The sequence below is a fragment of the Oratosquilla oratoria genome, chromosome 7 (assembly GCF_046742065.1).
Source record: "Oratosquilla oratoria isolate Oo_2021 chromosome 7, ASM4674206v1, whole genome shotgun sequence".
In the NCBI taxonomy this organism is placed as follows: domain Eukaryota; kingdom Metazoa; phylum Arthropoda; class Malacostraca; order Stomatopoda; family Squillidae; genus Oratosquilla; species Oratosquilla oratoria.
The window spans coordinates 75,560,188-75,584,165 of NC_134783.1; the positions used below are offsets into that span (position 1 = coordinate 75,560,188).

The 23,978-nt window shown below is 39.1% G+C and overlaps 1 protein-coding gene across 3 annotated transcripts in view; it reads left to right on the forward strand.

The window, feature by feature from the left end:
- The window catches only part of Smyd5 (SET and MYND domain containing, class 5), a 109,465-nt gene that overhangs the window by 44,909 nt on the left and 40,578 nt on the right, over positions 1–23,978 (forward strand). For all 3 annotated transcript variants that reach the window (XM_076188424.1, XM_076188426.1, XM_076188425.1), the window contains exon 4: positions 22,674–22,794. In XM_076188424.1, coding sequence (XP_076044539.1) covers positions 22,674–22,794 — 121 coding nt within the window. The remainder of the gene's footprint in view (positions 1–22,673; positions 22,795–23,978) is intronic.

The following is a 23,978-nucleotide window of genomic DNA, read 5'->3' on the forward strand; positions in this document are numbered from 1 at the left end:
CAAGATAAGAGGGAGGGAGGGGAGTGGATGGGAGTGGAGTATGTGGGGATGAAATGAGTGGGAGTGGATCTTATGCCTTTGTTTTTCAGCTACCTGCCTTGTAAGGGGAAAAAGACTTTGGTATATATATATATATATATATATATATATATATATATATATATATATATGAGAAGCATGGTGGGTGTTACAAGGATGGATAGAATGAGAAATGAGGAGAACAGGGGGTGGAAAGGGAGTTGGCAGGTAGGGTAGATGAAAGAATATGGGGATGGTTTAGGCATGTGGAAAGAATGAATGAAGAATTACTTGCAAAAAGGATGTGGAAGACAGAGGTGAATGGAACAAACTTGAGGGGTAGACCAATAATGAGAAGGATGTATGGGGTGAAGAGAGGCTTTGAATAAAAGGAGAATGTTGAGCACAGAAGGGAGAAGGCAAGAGAAAGGTGTGAGTGGAAAATGTTGTGAATAGAAAATAGATTGACACATCCCAATGGGATTTCTGCTCATCATCTCTTGTTTTCACATGAGAAGACAAAGATGAGGGTGATTACCATGTAAATGAAGCCCTTTTCTGGATGTGCTATTTTGATGCATTGCTTCTGACCAGGGCAGTGGGAAGGGGACAGAAATGGGTGGGAATGGGATGAGCTACCTCGCATATAAAGGTAGATAAATCTTTTGGTGTATAGATAAAATAGTTCATTAAGAGGATTTGGAAGGGAACAGAGGGAGTAATTGGGGAAGCATAATGTGGGTTTAGGAAAGGTAGAGGATGTGTGGATAAATTTTTTTTTATAAGGCAGATATGTAAGATTTTGGCAAAAGGTAATGAGGTATTTTAGGCTTGTATGGATGTGGAAAAGATTTATGATGGTTAACATTGTGAGATATGTATGCAATGGAGGAAAGTTGTTAAGGGCAGTCACAAGTTTTTATGTGAGTAGTAAAGATTATGTTATTGTTGGAAATGGTGAGAGTGGGTGGTTTGAAGTGAAAGTAGAGCTACACCAGGGTTGTGTAATGTTACCATGGTTGTTCAATGGCTAGAATCCAATTTCATCAGTGATTCAGAAATAGCCTACTGAGCAGCATTGGATCCTTCATTGTTGGACAAACCATATTTAGTAGCTTAAGTAGGCATCAAGTATGACCCCACTACATCCCAGGGGACAAGTGGTTGTGCATGGATTTACTCCAGCCAATCAGTGAAGATCAGGCTACATCCTAGCCAGTGACGTCAAAACACCAGACCACTCAGTAGCAGCCCAGGGCTCCTCATACTTCAGTGTTTCTCAAGACCCAGGAAAGTGCACATGTATGCCCCTATCCACACTCATTTCATCAGACCTAACTTCATAACAGACAATGGTAAGTTAATGTAACCCATACATTATACAGTTGAGTAGTTGTATTAAGTGCTGAGATAAGTGTTGTTTGCCTAGGATTTCTTGGAATTGGTGAAAGTTTCATGTGAATAAAGGTGATCCCACACTGATCATATGGCTATTTCACCTAAAAGTAGGGCTGATGTTGGCAGATCTGTTTATAATAATTTACCCCAGCCACCTAAAATCAAATATCAACACTAATGTACCATTTGTAGACATGAACATGACATATCATTTAAGTCATAGTTAAGGAATTTTTTAACAACACATAGTAATGTGGAGGATTGATAACACTGGGTAACAATTTTTTTTTTTTTTTAAATCGTCCAGGGTTTTCCAGCGGAATTAGACTAATTGTGATGCTCTGAGTCCGAAAATGCCCTTGGTTTTTCTCAATCAGGTCAGGATTGTTCGCTACAGACATTTAAGAAAAAAACGATTTTTCGTCCAAAAACCCAATTTCTGCGGATCATAAAAATTCGGTTTTTCCGTTTTCCTGGGGAAATAAAAGTCAACATATCAAAATTCATTCATTTTTTATATACTCGATTACATTTGATAAGCTTAATACATGTACATGAGCGTTACGTGACACAAAAGTTCGGAGTTCACGGCGTAAATCGCCGTTTCCTCGAATTCCGTGTGTGAGCAGCTGCTGGGTTGTCTCTCTTCAGCGACCAGCAGTAGTCCGCGAGCATGACTGCGTCCCACCTCCCCTGGTACCTCTCCTCCATTTGACGCATGTCCTGATGGAACCTTTCTCCCTGCTCGTCGCTGACCGCAGCAAGGTTTTCAGGAAACTTCTCCATGTGTGAGAACAGGAAATGCATCTTTATACTCATCAAACACCCGAGGTTTTGGAAGTTCTTTATCATGCTGTTGATGAGTGTGGTGTGGTTTGCTGCCTTCTTGTTCCCCAGGAAGTTGTTTACCACCTGCACAAACGACCTCCAGGTGGCGCACTCTAGCGTGTTCATGGAGTTTTCGAACTCTGTGTCCTTGATGAGCTGCCGTATCTGTGGGCCATTGAAAATGCCGGCCTTCAGCTTCTCAATGGTCACTCCAGGGAAGGCTCGCCACAGGTAGTTGAAGCACCTCCCATCCTTGTCCAGAGTGCGCGTGAACTGTTTCATTAACCCAAGCTTGATGTGAAGCGGTGGGAACAAAATCTTTTCCCGGTCAACAAGAGGTTCGTTTATGATGTTGCTCGCCCCAGGTACTAACTGCTCTCGCGCCGGCCACTCTTTCTTCACATAGTGCTGGGCTCTGTCTCGACTGTCCCACTTACATATAAAGCATGGGTACTTTGTGTACCCGGACTGCTGACCAAGTAGAAAGTTCACCATCTTAAGGTCGACGCAGATGAGCCATTGGTGCTGCTCATATTGGATTTTGTCGAGCACGTACTTGACTGCTTCATATTTCTCTTTGAGAGTTGTGGAGTGTGCAAGAGGAATTGAGGCGAACTCGTTCCCGTTGTGGATGAGCACACTCTTCAAAGAGCGCTTGCTACTGTCTATGAAGAGTCGCCAATCTCTCGGATCATATTGAGGAGCGCCGAGTTTAACAAGAAGACTGGCGACATCTCGGCAGTACACGAGGTCTTCCTCCTGGCAGAAGTAGCCCATGTAGTCCTGATGCCTTCTACGAAAGAACATGATACGCGCGTCCTCGCCGAGTAGATTTTTCTCTTTGAGTCTGGAGGCCAACAGCTCGGCGGAAGTCTTCGACAAGCTGAGATCCCGAACCAGATCATTAAGCTCACATTGTGAAAAGGGCTGCGGACCATCTTGTGTTTCATACTCTTCTTCTGTATCTCCTCCCTCATATGCAGTGGTGGCCTCGTCGTCGCTGTCAGGAAGCTCTCTGCACGCTGGTACAGGAAGTTCTTCGCAGTGAGCAACTGGACGGCGGGCAGATGGAAGGTCGGGGTACTGGAGGCTGCTCCGATTCTTCCGGTTGATGCCAGTAGTATTGATGGCGCAGAAGTAACAATCCGATTCATGGTCAGACGGCTCCCTCCAAACCATCGGAATCCCAAACTTCAGTGAAGTTTTCGTGCCCTTCGTCCACCGCCAGAGGTATTCCACGCACGTCATGCACACCGTGTGCGGTGCCCAGGACTTATCTTGGTCACCCAGCTTGACTTGAAAGTAAGCCTGGTATGCGCGCTTCACAAAGCTTGTGATGCTCTTCCTGTGCATTGACAGCGTGTATTCTCCGCGAATGTAGCAGAAAATGTCAGGATTATTCCTGCATGACCGTCGCGCCGAAGCCATATCAATACCCTGAAAAGAAAGAAATAAGTCAATTAGTCAATTTCAAACAGAAACACACCAGAAGCAACCATTTATATATGAATAATTCGCTATATTCTTCAAGAAAAATAGGATTGAACTCAAAACCCTTCAAATTATCATATGTATAGCTCGTCAGGTAGGCCTATGGCTGTATCTCAAAAAGTTGACCTGATTGAGCAAAACCAATGTGATATTCGGACTCAGAACACCAAAATTAGTCTAAATCAGCTGAGAAACCCCTGACGATTTTTTGGCTGTTACCCAGTGTAATGGATATTGAATGCATGTAGCCACTGATTTCAATAGTATTGTACAATGATTCATTGATTGTCAGTTTTATAATATACTTTTTTCATACATGACTTAGTTTGGTGTTGATTTTTAGGGTCAATACTACTAAAATTTATTTAGTAATTCAATATTGGTGATTTATTTTTCAACTATGAGACTTCTTAAAGAATTAAAGAAATTTATTTAATAGTTAGATCATTTTTTATTTTCTAATTGCATTATGAGACAATATTAACATCATTATTATTTTATATCTAATATATACATCAATCATGTTACATGGGAAAGCTTATGGCAGGGTTTTTCATGAGAGGATTAGGAGAGGAACAGAGGGAGTAATTGGTGAGGAACAGTGTGGGTTTAGGACAGGTAGGGGTTGCAAAGATCAGATTTCTGTGGTAAGGCAAATATGTGAGAAAGCTTTAGGAAAAGGAAAGGATGTTTTTTAGGCCTTTATGGATTCGGAAAAGGCTTATGATAGTGTAGACAGAAAGGCACTGTGGGAGGTATTGAAGATATATGGGATAGGAGGAAAGCTATTGAGTAGTCAAGAGTTTTTACGAGAGTAATAGAGCTTGTGTTGAATTAGAAATGGAAAGAGGTTTGAGGTAAAGGTGGGACTTAACCAGGGATGTGTTATGTCAACTTGGTTGTTCAATTTATACATGGATAGGGTGATGCAAGAGGCAAATGCAAGGGTAATGGGTTAGAAATTGGAAATGGTTAGAGAAAATGGAGAAAAGTGGGAGATAAACCAGTTGTTGTTTGCTGACAACACTGCACTTGTAGGAGGATCAGAGTAGGGATTGAGGAAGTTAGAGACAGAATTTGGGAAGGTGTGCAAAAGAAGGAAGTTGAAGATAAATGTGGGTAAAAGTAAGGTGATGAGATGTACAAGGGGAGAGGATGGCAGCAAATTGGAAGTGAGTATTAAGGAAGAGAGACTGGAGGATGTGGACAGTTTTAGATACTTGGGTGTGAATGTAGCAGGAAAGGGAGGAGTGGAGGTGGAGTGTAGATTGAGAGAAGCAAGTAGATGCTTAGGGGATTAAAAAGTGTAATGAGAAATAGATATTTGGGAATGGATGCTAAGAGGATATTGTATGGAGTGATTGTGCCAACAGCACTGTATGGGACAGAAATGTGGAACATAAGCTTAAATGTGTTTGAGATGAAATGCCTGAGAAGTATGGTATTGGTTACTAGGCTGAATAGAGTGAGAAACAAGGAGGTGAGGAGGAGAGCAGGGATGGAAAGGGAGTTAGAATATAGAGTTGATGAAAGAATATTGGAATGGTTTGGACACATGTAAAGAATAAGTGAAGAAAGATTAGTAAAAGAGGTGTGGAAGGAGTGAACATGATGGGCCAACCAAGGATGAGATGGATGGATGGGGTAAAAGGGGCATTGGAAAAGAGGATAATGTCTGTTAAGGAAGGAAGGAAGGAGACAGAAGATAGGGATGAGTGGAGAATGGTTGTGTATGGATGATGCTGGGATGCATGAAAGGGAGTGGGTAGGGGATTGGGAGATGGGGGAGTATGTGTGAATAATATTTTGATGCAGCCCAAAGGGATTTCTTCCCATCTCTTTTTCTGCATGAGGGGACGGAGAGGGGGGTCACTGATTAAATAAAGCAGCCTTGCTGTGTCTTGCTACATTGCTTCTGACCCAGGGCAGTGGACGAGATGCAGATGGGAGTGGAGTATGTGGGGATGAAATGAGTGGGAGTGGATATATGCCTTTGACTACCTCCCTTGTAAGGTGGAAAATGTCATTGGTATGTGTATGTATGTTACATATTATGTGAATAGTAGCTTGTATTAGGATTGAGAATGGCAAGAGCAACTGGTTTTAAGTAAAGGGGCTGGTCATCATAGTTGTTCAATGTGTACATGAATAGGGTGGTATGGGAGGAAAAGATGAGGATGATGGTCAGGAGATTGGAGATGGTTAGTGATAGTGAAGGGAAGTGGGAGGTAAGCTGATGACCCTGCAGGTGTAGCTGGGTCAGAGGAGGGTCAAAAGTAGTTAGTTACAGAGTTTAGGAGGATGTGAAATAGGAGAAAGTTGAAAGTAAATTTGGGTAAAAGTAAAGTAATGAGATACATAAGGAGTGAGGATGCATGGAGTTGGAGGTAAGTCTTAAAAAAGAGGACTTAAAGGAGGTGGATAGTTTTAAGTATTTAGGTAACATGTAGCAGGGAATGGAGAAATGGGTGTGGAGGTAAACTATAGAATGAGAGATGTAAATAGATATCTTTGGGGAATAAAAAGTGTCATGAGAAATAGGTATCTGATGATGGATGGAAATAGAAAACTGTATGGTGGGGTGATTGTGCCTACAACATTGCATGGGGCAGAGCCATGGAATTTAAAGGAGGAAGAAAGGAGAAATGTGAATGTGTTTGAGAAGTGTGATGGGTGTTATGAGGATGGATAGGGTGAGAAATGAGGATATTAGGAGAGCAGGGTTGGAAAGGGAGCTGGCAGATACGGCTAATGAAAGAAAACTGGGTTGGTTTGGGCACATGGAAAGAACAAGAGAAGACTAGCAGAAATAGTGTGGATGGTAGAGGCAGATGGAATGAAATTTAGGGGAAGACCAAGAATGAGATGGATGGATAGGGCGAAGGGTGCCTTAAGTAGAGAAGTGAGAAAGCAAGTGAAGCATGGTTGTGAATGGGCAATAGATTGACATGGCCTGAAAGTATTTTTCCTTATCATCTCTATTTACACATGATGGGATGAGGAGGGAGGGTTACCATGTAAATAGAAGGGTGGGAGCAAACTAGCGTAGGCTGTTGGACCATGCTGTGGATGTGCTGTATCTTGTTGCATTGCTTGTGACCCAGGCAGTGGGTGGGGGACAGGGATGACCCTTTATTCACAAGGAGCTATGATTAAAGGAAACACATGGGTGATGGAAGTGTGTGGGATGAGTTTGGGGTGGGTGCACCCATTGGCCATCTCCCTTATCAGGGGGAAGAAGCCTTTCATTGTATAGGTATTACATTGTTAACTTATATGCCAATATTCAAAGCAATATCAATTCACCATTTCTTTTCTTTGCAGCTCTCTGTTTGGTATTTAAACTTAAGGAAGGCAGAAAATATTGTACCAACCAATCCTACCATTAAAGATGAGGGTCTTGATATGTACATGTCAGGCTCCAGTGACAAGGGGCTCCCCCCCTGCACTGGAGGCCCTTGAAGAATTGTCTTCCTTTTTCAACTCCTCCAATGATGATGAGGCTGAAAACTAGGCAGGACCTTAACACAAGAGTGCCACCAAAAAGAAGCTAACAGCCAGGCCATCTTGCTTGGAGGTCAGTGACCAAAGCAACTCTGCCATGCCTGAATACCAGCATTCTCCTCCTGGGTTCATTGCAAGTCCATTTAAGTAATTTATTAGATAATTCCCCCTGAGCATCAAGCATATAACATATCAAACCAACCTATATGCAATCTAAAAGGATGCCAACACCACCTTCACCACCACATGGAGATTGATCCTCAGCCCTCCATTGATGACCATTGGGTAATGGACATGAGCGTCCCTCAACTGACTTACCTGGGGTCATCAAAGAGATTAAGGCAGATGAAAACATCTGTTCACTTCAGCAACAATACTCAGCTCCCTGGCACTGTTGACTGATTCTTCAAGATCCAGTCCACATTATACTCCCTGAGTACTGCCTTCAGAAGTGAGTGACAGACCCTTAGTGGCCTGTGGATAAAGTCATGGTTGCATACAAAAGGAAAACATCTGGCAACCTGAGGCAATACATCAAGCACAAGGCAGGCAGATGGAGGTTTAAGTTGTTTGCCATGGTTTCTGGGGATATTTTCATTCATGACAAGTACCTGAGGAAGAAAACATTTGAAGTCCAAAGTGTCCTCCTCACACCTGAACAGGAAGCCATGAGTTACACTAGCTAGATATTCTATCCTGGCCAGCATCATGTCCTCCACCTCCACAGTCATCTTTGCAGACAACTACTTCACCAACCTAGAGCTAGTAAGGTACCTCAAAAAATAAATGAATAAAAAACTGCAGGCACAGAGGCAGCCAGTGCCAGCAGAGTAGGCAGATCTTCATTCAAGACCATCAGTGATGAAGACGACAGGTGTCTCTCATGGTGTCCATAACTATGTCAAAAGTGACAACGAGATCCTGATCCTTTGGGAAAGGCAACAAGTTCATTACAGCTGTCAACTGATAAGGGGGTGGGGCTTATGTGGTCTGTCCAGTCAATCAGTCAATCCATTGCCTCAGATTTTTTGCAGGGAATCCATGCCTCCCAGGTAACTGGCTACAGCTTTCAGGTGGACCCATAAGTCATTCAGATAAAATGTATTGTGTTGTCAAATGATTCTTAGTGTCCTCTTTGTGGTGGTTGCATCTGGGGCAGTTTGATCTAATGGCAAGGCCTATTCTGTGTTGATACAGTGTTAATGTTGAACGGGTGACCAGAATGCAAATGTGCTAAGTGGATCTTACTAACCTTGAGAGGAACCATGAAGTGGAAATGTAGTCCAATGTGGTTTTATGAGCTGTTTGAAGACAAATTAAATGTTCTTTCCTTGTTCAAAGCCAGTACTTGCATTTTTTTCTCACTATCAGATCTTTGATGTGTATGGGCAGAGTACTTTAGGGAGTTGCTGAATGTGAAAGAGAATAGGGAGGGAAAAGTAGTTGCACTGGGAAATGCTAAAAATGAGTGATGAAGGAGGAAAATAGAGGAGAAATAAGGAAAGATGAGGTGAAAATAATTATTAAAATGATGAGCTAAGGTAAGGTGCCAGGGTTAGATGAGTGTGTAAGAAAGGGAGTTAGTGATGGTGGACTGGCTGGTGAGGTTGTTTAATGTTTGTCTAAAAGAGGGTAGAGTGCCAGAGGACTGGAGAAGTGCCTGTATAGTTCTACTTTATAAGGGAAGAGGAGACAAGTGTGAGTGTAGTTATTGTTTGCTGATGACACTGCACTTGTGACAGGATCAGAGGAGGGATTAAGGAAATTAGTGACTGAGTTTGGAAAGGTGTGTGAAAGAAGGAAGTTGAAGATAAATGTAGGTAAAAATAAGTTGCTGAGATGTACAAGGAGAGAGGATGGCAGCAGATTGAAATTGAATATTAAGGGAGAGAGACTGGAGGAAGTGGATAGCTTTAGATACTTGGGTGTAAATGAGGTGGGAAAGGGAGGAGTGGAGATGGAGGTAGAATGTCGATTGAGAGAAATAAGTAAATGCCTTGGAGGGATTAAAAAGTGTAATGAGAAATAGACATTTGGGAATGGATGCTAAGAGGAGATTGTATGAATGGGTAATTCTGTCGACAGCACTGTATGGGGCAGAAACGTGAAATATAAGAGAAGAAGAGTTTAAATGTGTTTGAGATGTAATGCCTGAGAAGTGTGGTAGGGGTTACTAGGCTAGATAGAGTGAGAATTAAGGTGAGGAAAGCGGGGGTAAAAAGGGTGTTGAGAGATAGGGTTGATGAAAGAATATTGGGATGGTTTGGACACATGGCAAGAATGAATGAAGAAGGATTAGTAAAAGAGGTTTGAAAGGCAGAGGTGGAGGGAGTGAGCATGAGGGGATTGTCTGTTGAGGAAGGGCGAAGACAGAAGATAGAGATGAGTGGAGAATGGTTGTGTATGGATGATGCTGTGATGCATGGAAGGAAATGGGTGGGGGATGGGGGGTAAGGGAGTATGTGTGAGTGATATTTTGATGCATCCCAAAAGGATGTCTCCCTATCTTTTCTTTTTCTGCTTGAGGGAATAGAGAGAGAGGGTTGCCAATTAAATGAAGCAGCCTTGCTGTAGATGTGCTGTGTCTTGCTACATTGCTTCTGATCCAGGGTAGTGGGCGAGATGCAGCAATGACCTATCATCCTGGAGGAGCCAAGAAAAGAGGAAGGGGTGAATGGCAGTGAAGTATGTGGGGGATGAAATGGGTGGGAGTGAATTTATGCCTTTGTCTTTGACTACCTCCCATTGGTATATGTATGTATGTATGGTTGTGTGGAGTGAGCATTGTTACTGATGATGTCTGGGTTGATACTTTCATTCTTTTATCCCTGAGGAAGTGCTGTAGTTTGACTAAGTAGGCTTAAGTGTATTTACCTGCTATTTTATAGTTTTATGATAAGTTATGATTGTTAGGTCATCTGGGTGAATGAGTGCTTTGGTGCTAAGTTCTGGATGAAAGGTTAAGAAGTCATTTATGAAGAGGTTGATTAACTTTGGTGAGTGTTGCTTCTTGGTGGACACCATTGTAGTCTTCTCGTCTTAAAAATTTAATTGCTTTGGGTTACTCTACACTGCCTCCCCAAAAAATTAGCTATTTCTTATAATTGTTTTGAATATCAGTCTATGATTTTTTTTAATAGTACTTACCCTGTCTGATACTTTAGGGTCTATATGGGGTGGCCCTATGGACCAGAGCAACACATCATTTTGAATGTGTTAGAGGAAATCTCTATTCATAGAGAAATGATGCTACTTTATTATACTGCAACTGTCCCTCTGTTATGCTATCCCCAAACTCTTAATATTGTCCTGTACCACTTCTCTGAGTATACATTTCCATTTTCGCTGAACACTGTGGTAGGAAAGAATACTGCCACTGGGTGTTCCCACTTGAGTTGTGAAAGGCAACTAAAACGGGATGGAGAATAGGACTAGGCATCATACTCTCTGTAGTCCTGAAAGGGGACATTCCTGTTAGAAGTCAAGGCATAAGAGGGTCTGGAAAGAGTTTTCCAGCCAGTCTTTTAATGTGTGTGGGTGTGGTATGGATAAAAGTAAAAGGGAAGAGATAGGTGGTATGTTTGTGGGAAGAAAGATGGATCTAATGGCATTGAGTGAAACTGAATTGAAAAGGAGGGGCAAGTTTGAGTTTAGGAGTGTATTGGGGAGGGTATCAGGAATGAAGAGAAGATGAGGGAGAGAAGGAGTGGCTATTGTAGTAGGTATTTACCTAGTTGTATTATATGGGAAGAGAGCTATGCTCATAGTGACCCGTCTTTGTATCTTTCAGCATCTAGTTTTTTCTTAAATTCTTGTGTAGTTTTTGGACACTGTTGCCTCATCCAATTTACATGTGTTGTGGTTGGAAATGGTAAGTCATTTAGATGAAGGTGGGGTTCCACTAGGGTTGTGTAATGTCACCATGGTTGTTTAATGTGGACATTACTGGGATGGTACAGAAGGTAAGTGTGAGGATAGTGGGTAGAGAATGGGAGATGGTTTGTGAGAATTGAGCCAGTTGTTATTTGCGGATGCAACTGCACTTGTGAGTGGGTCAGAGGGTCTAAGGAAGTTAGTAACAAAGTTCAGGAAGGTATGTGAGAGGAGAAAGTTGAGAGTAGATATCAGTAAAAGTAAGGTAGTGAAGGGGTAAAGGGAGCAGTGAGTTGGAGCTAAGTCTTAAAGAAAGGAGGTTAGAGGAAGTAGTTAGTATTAGTGGTTAGTATTTAGGGTCACATGTTGCAGGGGGTGGAGGAATGGGTCAGGAGGTCAACTGTAGAGTGAGGAAAGCAAGTAAATATCATGGGAATAAAAAGTGGCAGAAGAAATAGTACATACATACATACATACTTTAATGGAAATAGTACATACATACATACATACATACTTTAATGGAGTGGTTGGGAAATGTGGAGTTCCAGGAAAGAATCGTAGTGGAGAGTTGATGGTGGAAATGTGTCTAGAAAGAGAGTTGATGAATGAAAACAAAGAGAAAAAAGAGGATTGTGCATATAACACTGTTTGAGGCAGAGACCTGGAATGTAATGGAGGTAGAAAGAAGAAATTTAAATGTATTATATACCTGGTTGTATTATACGGGAAGGGAGCTATGCTCGTGGTTACCCGTCTTTGTATCTTTCAGCATCAATTTTTTTTTCTTAAAATCTTGAATAGTGTTTGCACACACTGTTTCCTTATCTAAATTATTCCAGGTATCCAGCACTCTGTGTGGGAAACTTTTTTTTTTTTTCCCAGATCTTTTCTATAGTTATCCTTTTTGAGGTTCTTTTCGTGTCCTCTTGTTTTTCCATTGTCCCATTTTAGTAAATCATTCCTATCAAGGATTTCCATTCCTTTCATGATTCTGTAGATAGTCAGTAGATCTTCTCTTTCTCTTCTCTGCTCCTGTGTTGGTAATTCCAATTTGGATAATCTTTGTTCGTATGTTAATTTGGAAAGAGCTGGTGCCAACTTTGTCGTTGCTTTCTGTATTCTTTCTAATTTCTTTATACAGGTATTCTTTTTAGTACTGGGTGTCCAGTGTTGCTGCATACTTCAGTTTTGGTCTTATTAATGTAACTAATATTTTTTTAATCATTTCCTCATCCAAATAGTCAAATGCCATTTTCATTGACCTTAATAGGTTGAAGGTTTCTTCAACTATTTTGTTAATATGTTTATCTGGTGACAATTCTTTGCTGATTATACTCCAAGGTCGCTTTCCGAGTTCACTTTTTTGACTTCACCAATTTTATAATTTCACGATATTCTGTTTTTACTTTTTCCAAACTCCATTATACTACACTTCTTGATATTGAAGTTCACTTCCCACTTTTGACTCCATTTCTGGATTTTGTCCAGGTCTAACTGTAATGATTCACAATCCTCCTCTGTTCTTACTTTCTTTAGTATTTTTGTGTCATTTGCGAAGAAATTCATATAACACTCCAGTCCTTTATCCATGTTATTCATATATATGGCAAACATGATTGGAGCCAGCACCGGACCTTGCGGGACACAGCTTATCATTTCTTCCCATTTCAAGTATTTATCTCTAGTTACTACCCTTATTTTTTTCCCAGTCAGGAAGTCTTCCATCCACTCCAATAATTTTCCTCTGACCCACCTATTGATTCTATTTTTCTTATTAATTTCTTGTGTGGTACCTTATCAAATGCTTTTTGTAGGTCTAGATAGGCACAGTCTGCCCATCCATCCCTCTCTTGTATTATTTCCATTAGTCTCGAATAGAAGCAGATCAGGTTTGTTGTAAATGATCTTCCTTGTCTAAATCCAAATTGATTTGGATTCAGCATAATTTTTTCTTCCAGATGTGTAACCCATCTACTTTTGATAACTTTCACACATTTTGCTACTGTGCTTGTTAGGGAGACCGGTATGTAGTTGGTTGGATTTTTCTTGTTTCCTCCTTTAAATATTGGTTCAATATTTGCATTTTTCCAGTCTTGTGGTACCTTTCCTTCTTTGAGCGAGCATTTGATTATATTGTATCTTTTATCTGTCAACTCCATTATGCATTCTTTCAATATCCAATTTGCAATTCCATCAGGACCATGCAATTTTCTGACATCAAGGTTTTTTATTTGGTCACTGATTTCCTTCTGTGTTACAGTTATTTCCTTCACTGGGGGATTTCTTTCTCTCTATTCCCTCACAGGCAAGTTCTCAGTTGTGAATACCGATTTGAAATGATTGCTCATAATATCTGCCATTTCTTGTTCTTCTGTATGTTCGTAATTTCCCTGGCACAGCTTTTCTATTTCTTGTTTGATTTTTAGTATATCATTTACATACCTGTAAAATAGTTTAGGTTGTTTCTTGAATTTTTCCATTATTTCTTTTTCATAGTTTCTCTTTTCATCTGTGCGTATTTTTACATAATCGTTTCTTAGTTTGATGTATGTTTGCCATTTGCTCATTTTTTTTTTTCTTTCCATTTTTTCCAAGCTTTGTTTCTTTTATCCTTAGCTTCACTACATTTTTTGTTGTACCAGTTTTTTATGTATACTCTTTATTGCTTTTGTTGTGCTACATATTTGTTCACTCCCTGTGTGGTGGAGGTTACAAGGATGGATAGAGTGAGAAATGAAATAAGGAGGAGAGTGAAGTGGAAAGGGAGCAAGTAGATCAGGTTGATCAAAGAATACTTGGATGGTTTGGGCATATGGAAAGAATTAGTGAAGAAAGACTAGGAATAAGAGAATAAGATTGATGGATGTACTGAAGGTGGCCATGGGTAATAGGGTAATGTCTGTAAAGCAAGGAAGAGAGAAAGCAAGAGATAGGTGTGAGTTGAGAGTGGTTATAAATGGATGATAAATTGATACATTCCAAAGGAATTTTTCTTTGTTTTATCTAATTAAATCTGAGGGGACAAGGAGGGAGAGTAGCCATGTAAATGAAGCAGATGGTGTAAGCTAACATTGGCCCTGCTATGAATGTATTTTCTTGCTGCATCACTTTTGATCCAGGCAATGGATAGGGGGCAGGGATGTCCCTTCATCCACAAGGAGCTACAATAAAAGGAAAACAAATGGGTGTTGGATGGATATGGGATGGCGGGAAGGGTGCTTGCATGCCTTGGCTGGCTACTTCCCTTATAAGGGGGAATATGCCATTTAGTATATAGATGTAAATATGTCTGGGACTTTGTCAAATGCTTTGTTCAAATTGCTAGCTACCATAACTTTTTTTCTTTCTTTTTTTTTTTTTAGATATCTTGTTGAAACACGGCACTTATTGTGAGATATTTGTGAGCAGTGTGCTGGTGTAATCCATGTTGGTTAGGGGGAGGTGAGTAGTTTGGTTTAATTTCTTCCAACTTGATAGTAGTGAGATTGGTCTGTATGATGCAGGATTTACTTGAGGCTTGTTTGGATTTAATATAGGTATTTTGTGAAATTTTTTCCAGATTGCTGGTATTTTATTGTGTAACCAAAAGCAGCACAGCAGTCATACTAATAATAAGGAGAAAGCGGGCTGCCCTGGAGTTATCAAGATCTACAATGCCAGCATAGGAGGGGAGGGGGAAACGACAAATCAATATGTAATTCCACTTCTGTACCCCCATGAAATCAGTGAGGTGGTATTTGCAGCTGTTTGCATATACTACTTCTCAAAGTATCATGAAGCAGTTCCTAATTGATTGGAATGCATTTTAATTCAACTTGATTGTGATACATCAGGATATTTTGTGTCAATTGTTAGTATAATTACCTCAAGGAGAATATATGCAGAAAAAAATATCTGTTTTTGCATTTTGATATATTTTTATATTAAAATTTCCTTAAAATTTATGTGTTTATTTATCCTTGATTTATATTTATTTTATTTATTTATTTATATATTTATTTTATTTTATTTATTTATTTATTATTAATTTTGTTTATTTATTATTATTATTATTATTATTATTAATTTCATCATTCATGGACAAATTTTAACCACAGGCAGGCAGAAAAACAAATCTAATAATTTTGTTTACTTTGATTTGAAATTAGATCAATTTATAAGAAATTAGTAAATGATATGTCACATAATTAAGAAAGTCTTACAATCAGATTAGTAAAAGAGGTGTGGAAGGCAGAGTTAGAAGGAATGAACATGAAAGGGTGACCAAGGGTGAGATGGATGGATGGATGGGTTAAAAGGGGCATTGGGAAAGAGGGGAATGTCTGTTGAGGAAGGATGGGAGAAGACCAAAGATAGGGGTGAATGGAGAATGGTTGTGTATTGATGGTGCTGTGATGCATGAAAGGGAGTAGGTGGGGGATGGAAGGTGAGGGAGTATGTGTGAAAAATAATTTGATGCAGCCTGAAGGGATTTCTCCCCCCTCTTCTCTTTTTCTGCATGAGGGGATGGAGAGGAGGGTTGCTGGCTTATTGAAGTGGCCTTGCTGTGGATGTGCTGTGTCTTGCAACACTGCTTCTGACCCAGGGCAGTGGGTGAGATGCAGGGATAACCTGTCATCCCAGAGGAGCCAAGATGAGAGGGAGGGAGGGGGGTGAATGGGAGTGGAGTATATGGGGATGGAATGGGTGGGAGTGGATTTTATGCCTTTGTATTTTAGCTAACTTCCTTGTAAGGTGGAAAAAATCGTTGGAATATGTATGTACAATCAGTCCAAAATTAATGACCTATGGTTGAAATTTTGAGATAATACATCTACTTCAGGGTTGTGTAATCTATCAATGATTGTGTATGTGGATGGGGAGGTAAATGCAAGGGTGTTAGGTTGAGGTTTGGAGCTAGCAAGTCAGAGTGGAAAGGGAGCATGTTGTTTTTTGTGGGTAACACTGCACTTGTAACAGTCTAAGGATAGACTGAAACAGTAGCAGAGTTTGGGAAGGTATGTGAGAGGAAAAAGGTGAATGTAAATGTGGTTAAAATAAGATGTACAAGAGTTGTAAGTTGGGGAACATAAAGATGATAAGCTAGAGGAAGTGGAATTACAAAGGAGGAGGAGGAGTATACTGACAGGAGACCTTTTGGTCCATAACTAGGTTGGATGCAGAAAAATTATAATAATGATATATAAAAGAAAAATAAATAAAAATTATAATGATATGAATAATAATGAACGAAATAAATGTATAGGTATAATTAAATAATAAACAAACAGGTAAACAGTAGATAATAATAAATTGACAGATAATTAGTAATAAATGGAAATCAAGCAAATAATAATAAACAAAAATAATAACAAACAAATAATATAAAATAGATGGCAGGTATTACAGCATCTTGCTTAGGTGTTTATCTAAACGAATCTTAAAGCTTCAAACTGAACTACATTGCACTGCCTCTGCAGGAAGTTTGTTCCATTCATTAACTACACAGTTGAGGAAGGTGTTTCTACCCACTTCCAAATTAAATCTATTTCCTGACAGTTTGAGATCATTATTTCTTGTCGGATTCTCATTCAGTGTAAGAATTTTGTCACTTTTGATGTTGGCAATTCCCTTTAGAATCTTAAAGACCTGTAACAAGTCACCTCTGAGTCTACGCTTTTTTAGGGAAAACAGATTCATATGTTTTAGTCGATTTTTGTATGATTTATTTTTGATATTTGGAATCAGTTTTGTGGCTTGCCGTTGTACTTTTTCCAATCTGTTAATGTCTTTAATAAGATTCAGTGACCATACAGAAACAGTATATTCCAAATGTGGACAAACTAATGATTTATAGCTTGTTAATAAGAGATGAACTTGAATTCAAAATATAGCGCAATCGGTCCAAGAATCTTGTTTGCTTTCTCAGAGGCTGAAATACACTGGTTAGATGATTTGAGAGCATTACTGATAATTACACTGAGATCCTTTCCACTATCCACTTTTGTTAACAAATTTTCAAATAACTTGTAATCATACTGTTAATTTTACCTATGTGCATACCCTTGCATTTACTTGTGTTAAATTTCCTTTGCCACTTTTCAGACCATTGCTGTAATTTATCTAAATCTTCTTTAATATGTGATTGATTTAAGTGATCATTTGCCATTCCTCACAGTTTTGTATCAATACCATTCCGCACAGTTTTGTGTATATATATACATACATATATATATATATATATATATATATACACATATATATATATATATATATACATATATATATATATATATATTATATATATATATATATATGTGTGTGTGTGTGTGTGTGTACATATATATATATATATATATATATATATACAGGGTGCATACGGTAATTGTTTCATTGTTTCAGGGACACGGTGTGGAAAGATGTGGGTAACCACACCACTCAAAACAAAAGCATCTGATCAGTATACATTGAGACTTTGTCCCAGCAGCACCTTGCATCCATGGAGAGCTTTATATTTCCTCATGTATGGAAAAGGCATGCGGTACTTATGTTAATCTCTGCCAGACACAGCAGCTGCAACATCTCAGAATTGCTAAAAGTGACTGAACAGTTCATCAGGACTATCAGGAGGGAGTTGATTTCTTCTAACTATGATTATGAAGGTGTTGCCAAGAGGAACATCATCCTCAACAATTGGACACCATCAGGGACACCAAGTTTGTCACTCAATTGCAAACCGTGGTTGATGAAGACCCCAGTTGGTCCATTAGGTCCATTGCCAGAGAACTGCAAGTGCCTGAGGGCACAGTAAGGAAGTGTTTGGATAAAGATATCAGATACGAGTCATTCAAGATGCGTAAGGGTCAGCTCCTCTCTGCAAAGATGCAGGAGAACTGCTTCAAGAAGAGCAAAAAGATGCTCAACAAACTGAAGCACCCTCTGGAGAATGACATGCTCTGGTTCTTTTCAAACAAAAAGAACTTCTGCCAGGACCAGACCCACAACTCTCAGAACAACAGGTGGTTGGCTGTCTGTCCCAAGGATGTGCCAAGAGTCATGAAAACCAAGTTTCCTGCAACTGTCATGGTGTTTGGGGTAGTCTACAGCGAGGGGCAAGTCATGCCCCCATTCTTCTTTCCCCAGGGGCTCAGGGTGAGCACCGAAGTGTACATTGACATCCTCCAGACCCATGTGAAGCCATGGATTGAGGAAGTAGCTGCTGGTAGACCCTATGTGTGGCAACAGGACTCGGCACCATGTCACACCTCTAGAAAATCTCAGAAATGGCTCTCTGACAATTTCTTTGACTTCATTGCCCCTGATGTGTGGCCCCCTAACTCACCTGACCTCAACCCTATGGACTATTTTGTATGGGGCACAGTTGAACGAGATACTAACCACACCCCATGCAAGAGTAAGGATGATCTGATCAGTCAGATGAAGGGAGTCTTCGCCAATCTCTCCAAGGAGGTCATGAAGAAGGCCTGTGCCAGGTTTTGAGGGCGTGTTGAGGATGTCATTGATGCCAAGGGCAGATTCATCGAGTAACAGGACACCAGAAGTGTGCTGATACAGAGTCTGTTTTCTTTTTTGCAATAAATGCATTTTCAACTAAATTGTGACACTTTTTTTGTGACCCTAAAAAACAAAACAATTACTATATGCATCCTGTATATACCATATGGAGAACCCACAGTCAAAGTAAAAGAAGACTTGGGAGAATGTTTGACTTCTATATTTCATCTGCCAGCTGTAGCCCTCTTCAGAAAAATACAAGATAGTTAAAGTAGTAAGAAATATATACTCCTTTGTCATAAGGAGGGAAATGTAACAGGAACTTGAATAGCTTACATAACAGGCCAGATGACCTTGCTCAAGGAAAAGTTGTGGGGTTGGGCAGAGGGTCAGGAGGGTGATAATTACTGACCAAGTTAACGTGAGATAATGTCCAAAGACTATTATCTTTTGGATATCTTAAAATTGGGACATTCTTCAATTAAGGTGGACTTAACCATTTTCCTCCTGAAACCACAACTGAACTTGAACATTAGTTTGGCCTTATCTTAGTCAGTCCAGTGGTTTTGATGACTCACATGGAATACAACTGAATTTTATTGAAAGGGCATATTTGATGGATCTCATATGTTTGGCCAATCTGTTCAAGTGTCTACCAGTTTGGCTTAAGTACACCAGATCACAATCTCAGCAGGGTAAGCTATATGCTCCAGGAGAATCATGTACAGTGTTAGGATAGTGGTAACCAAATATGAGATGATCCTTGGGAATTAAATTAAGAGAAGAATTAATGGAATTGCTAAAAGGGATTTTAAAATATCTTTATAAAAAGGGTGGTGAGTGTTGGGAACTGAAGTATTAAAATGGCTACCTCTAGCATTACTGAGGGCTTGATCCAAGAACTAGGCCACATAGGCCAAAATCCCTCTCATAGAGAAGTTTTAAAAATCCCATACAGCATATCCACAGCAAGGCCACTTCATTAATTTGGTGACCCCCCTCCGTCCCCTCATGCAGAAAAGGAGAAGACAGGGAACTTCTTTGTAGATGATGCAAAACTACTAAAGAAAATAAGTACAGAGAAAGACTGAATCACTTCAGAGAGATCTGGACAAAGTCTGGAAATGGAGCCAAAAGTGGGAAGTGAACAAAAAGCTACTAAGAAAAATTGAAACAATAGGTGGAGTACAAGGAAAGTTATTGGAATGGATGAAAGATTTCTTGAATGGGAGAAAAATGAGGGTGGTACTTAGAGACAAGAACTCGACCTGGGAAGAAATGATAAGTGGAGTCCCACAAGGTTCTGTATTGGCTCCGATAATGTTTGCCATATATATAAATGACATGGATGAAGGTGTGGAATGTTATATGAACTTCTTTGCAGATGATGCGAAACTACTAAAGAGAGTAAGTACAGAGGAAGATTGTAAATCACTACAAAAAGACCTGGACAAAGTCTGGGAATGGAGTCAAAAGTGTGAAGTGAACTTCAACATCAAGAAATGTAGTATAATGGAATTTGGAAAAAGTAAAAATAGAATATTGGGACAATATAAAATTGGTACAAAGGAAGTTAAAAAAGTCAACTCTGAAAGGGACCTAGGAGTAACTATCAGCAATGACATGGCACCAGACAAACATATCAACAAATTGCCATGCAAACAAAGATTGGCCAAACCCAAACTACCAACCTTGGAACAAAGAAGAGAAAGAGGAGATCTACTAACCATCTACAGAATTATGAAAGGGATGGAAGTCCTTGATAGAGATGATTTATTAAAGTGGGATAAAAGAAAAACAAGATGACATGAAAAGAAACTTAAAAAGGATAGTTACAGAAGAGATCTGAAAAAGAATAGCTTCCCACACAGAGTGGTAAATATCTGGAACAAATTGAATGAGGAAACAGTGAGTGCAAAAACTGTACAAGAATTTAAGATCAAACTGGATACTGAAAGATACAGAAGTGGGTCACTATGAGCATAGCTCTCTTCCCATGAAATACTAGGTAAATATATATATATATATACACACACACATGATCACTCAAGGAAGGAAAGGTACCACAAGATTAGAAAAATGCAAATATCATACCATTATATAAAGGGGGAGATAAGGAAGACCCAACAAACTATAGACTGGTTTCCCTTACAAGCACAATAGGTAACATATGTGAAAAAGTTATCAAAAGTAAATGAATTAAACATTTGGGAGAAAATAAGATACTGAATCCAAAACAGTTTGGCTTTAGACAAGGAAGATCTTGTGCCACCAACTTGATTTGTTTTTATTCAAGGCTAATAGACATGATATAAGAAAAGGACAGATGGGGGAGATTGTGCTTTCCTAGATTCACAAAAGGCATTTGATAAGGTACCACACAAAAAACTAACAAGAAAACTTGAAACAACAGGAGGTGTACAAGGAAAGTTAATGAAATGATGGAAGATTTCTTGAACAGGAGAAAAATGAGGGTGGTAGTTAGAGACAAAAACTCGACCTGGGAAGAAATGATAAGTAGAGTCCCACAAGGTGATATAAGAAAAGGACAGATGGGGGGATTGTGCTTTCCTAGATTTACAAAAGGCATTTGATAGGGTACCACACAAAAAACTAACAAGAAAACTTGAAACAGCAGGAGGTGTACAAAGAAAGTTAATGAAATGGAAGGAAGATTTCTTGAACAGGAGAAAAATGAGGGTAGTAGTTAGAGAAAAAAACTTGACCTGGGAAGAAATGATAAGTGGAATCCCACAAGGTTCTGTCCTAGCTCCAATAATGTTTGTCATATGTATAAATAATATGGATGAAGGTGTTGAATGTTATATGAACTTCTTTGAAGATGATGCAAAACTGCTAAAGAAAATAAGTACAGAGAAAGACTGAATCACTTCAGTGAGATCTGGACAAAGTCTGGAAATGGAGCCAAAAATGGGAAGTGAACTTCAACATCAAGAAATGCAGTATAATGGAGTTTGGAAAAAGTAAGAATAGAATATCAGGGCAATATAAGGTTGGTACAAAAGTAAAAAAAGTTAGCTCGTAAAAGGACCTAGAAGTAATTATTAGCAAAGACGTGTCACCAGACATGCATATAAACAAAATTGTTGGAGAAACCTACAATTTACTAAGAACAATAAAGGTGACCTTTAACTACATGGATGAGGAAATGGTAAAGAAAATATTAGTCATGCTGATAAAACCAAGATTGGAGTATGCTATAACATTATGGACACCCAGTACAAAAAAGAATATAAAGAAATTAGAAAGAATCCAAAAAGCAATGACAAAGATGGCACCAACACTTTCAAAACTGACATATGAACAAAGATTGTCCAAACTGGAATTACCAACCCTGGAACAAAGAAGAGAAATAGGAGATCTACTGGCCATTTACAGAATCATGAAAGGTATTGGAAGTCCTTGATAGAGAAGATTTATTAAAGTGGGACAGAAGAAAAACAAGAGGATATGAAAAGAAACTCAAAAAGGTTATAGAAGAGATCTGAAAAAGAATAGTTTTCCACACAGAGTGATAGATGTCTGGAACAAATTGGACAAAAAAATAGTATGTGCAAAAACCATATAAGAATTTAAGAACAAACTAGATGCTGAGAGATATAAAGACAGGTCACTACAAGCATGGCTCCATTCCCATATAATACAACTAGGTAAATGCACACACGTACACAAAGAGAGCTGGCATCCAATGACTGCAGCCCTCCTCCTTTTTCTTCTTTCCTGCTATCTAGTGGCATAGAAAGTTTTATACTAATATGATACAGAGAATGGGCAAAAGCTTCTTCATAGAGTTAACTGTAAGAGGGCCAAGGTTTGTTACTAGTTCCTTGCTACTATGGAACTGTGTGTTTCTAGTCCATGAGATTTTGGGCAACAATTACAAACAATTCCTTGATTGAGCTCTCTTTATTCTTAATTGATCACTGTGTATCAAATGTACTTTGAGTGCCTTTTTCATATCTGTTTACCTTATCACATGGTTTCATGTTTCAGAAACATTATATTTTATATAATTATCATAATTTCATTCTTCTGTTTCATTACAGGCCCTTAGAAACTGCCGATGAAAATGCTCGACGTTTAACTCAGAATCCAAAATTAGTCTTGCCGTATCCAGAATGCTGTGACACCAGGAAGGAATCAGTCATTGAATGTCCACAGTGTGATGTAGGTAGTGATATTTTAGGTATATATCTACAAAGAGTTGTAGATATTTACACATAAGTATATTCAGTGAGAAAATATGTGAAAAAGAATTTATTATAACTTATAAATGTGAAGAAGGTGCATGACAAGCAGATGGAAAAGGAATATGGGAGATCATGAGAAGTGAAACACTTTTATGATGGGTGTGAATCCTTTGTGAAAGTAGAAAATAAGGAAATTGAGATCAGTCAGTCAATCCATTGCCCCAGATCAGAGCCCTCACATGCCTAAGTGCTGCCCCAGGGCAAAATTCTCAGTGCTGCCCCCTTCCCCCCCAATATCTGCTGTTTTATGCCCTAAGTTCAGATTTCGGCGGTGCGATTAAGGGATAGCCAGACATGAATTTGTTGTGCCATCTAATTTATTGACAATTAAGAAAACCTGTTTATAACATAAAATCACAAGAACATAAACAAGTGGAATTAAACAATGGAAATTATAATATAGAAAAAATAATTCATTATTCTTCAGACTGCATATACAACTATGGACAAAAGATTCTGATTGTTTGCTTACATTTTTTATATTAAAAGCTTTCTAGTTTTACTTATGGAAAATTAATTTATTACATCATCAAAGTTCATATGTATTAGTGTGTCAGATTCAGTACTGAGGAGTGCGAGATTTGATAATCTATCCTGTTCCATAGAACTCCTCAGGTATGTATTAATTAGTTTCAGTTTACTGAAAGACCTTTTGCAAAAGGCTACTGATATCCCCACTCAATAAAAATCTCAGTGCAACACAAAGATTAGCAAATCCTTCACCATATCTATCAATGAAGGAAAGCAGTTCTGGAACTGTTTATGGAATTCTCTTCTTCACTAAGAACTTCAAATCTTGCACTTCTTGACAGAGCTCTGATGGTGAAATATCTTCATCATATTTTTGGGCCATATCCTTGCACATTGGATTGTTTCCTGTTCATTTTTACAAAATAACTTTTTGGGGCATAGGAGAACTCCAAAACTGTTATCTACCTCCTGAAGTCAAGCAGTTCTTGACTGCACTTCTTCAACAAGTACATCACTTGCAACAAGAAGTTTTCACTTCATGTCAAGCTGAGGGTTGAGTGGTTCATCCCGGGCTATTTCTCCAGGCATACACTTCTTTTGATGCTCTTATTTAATTTTGAATTCTTTCTT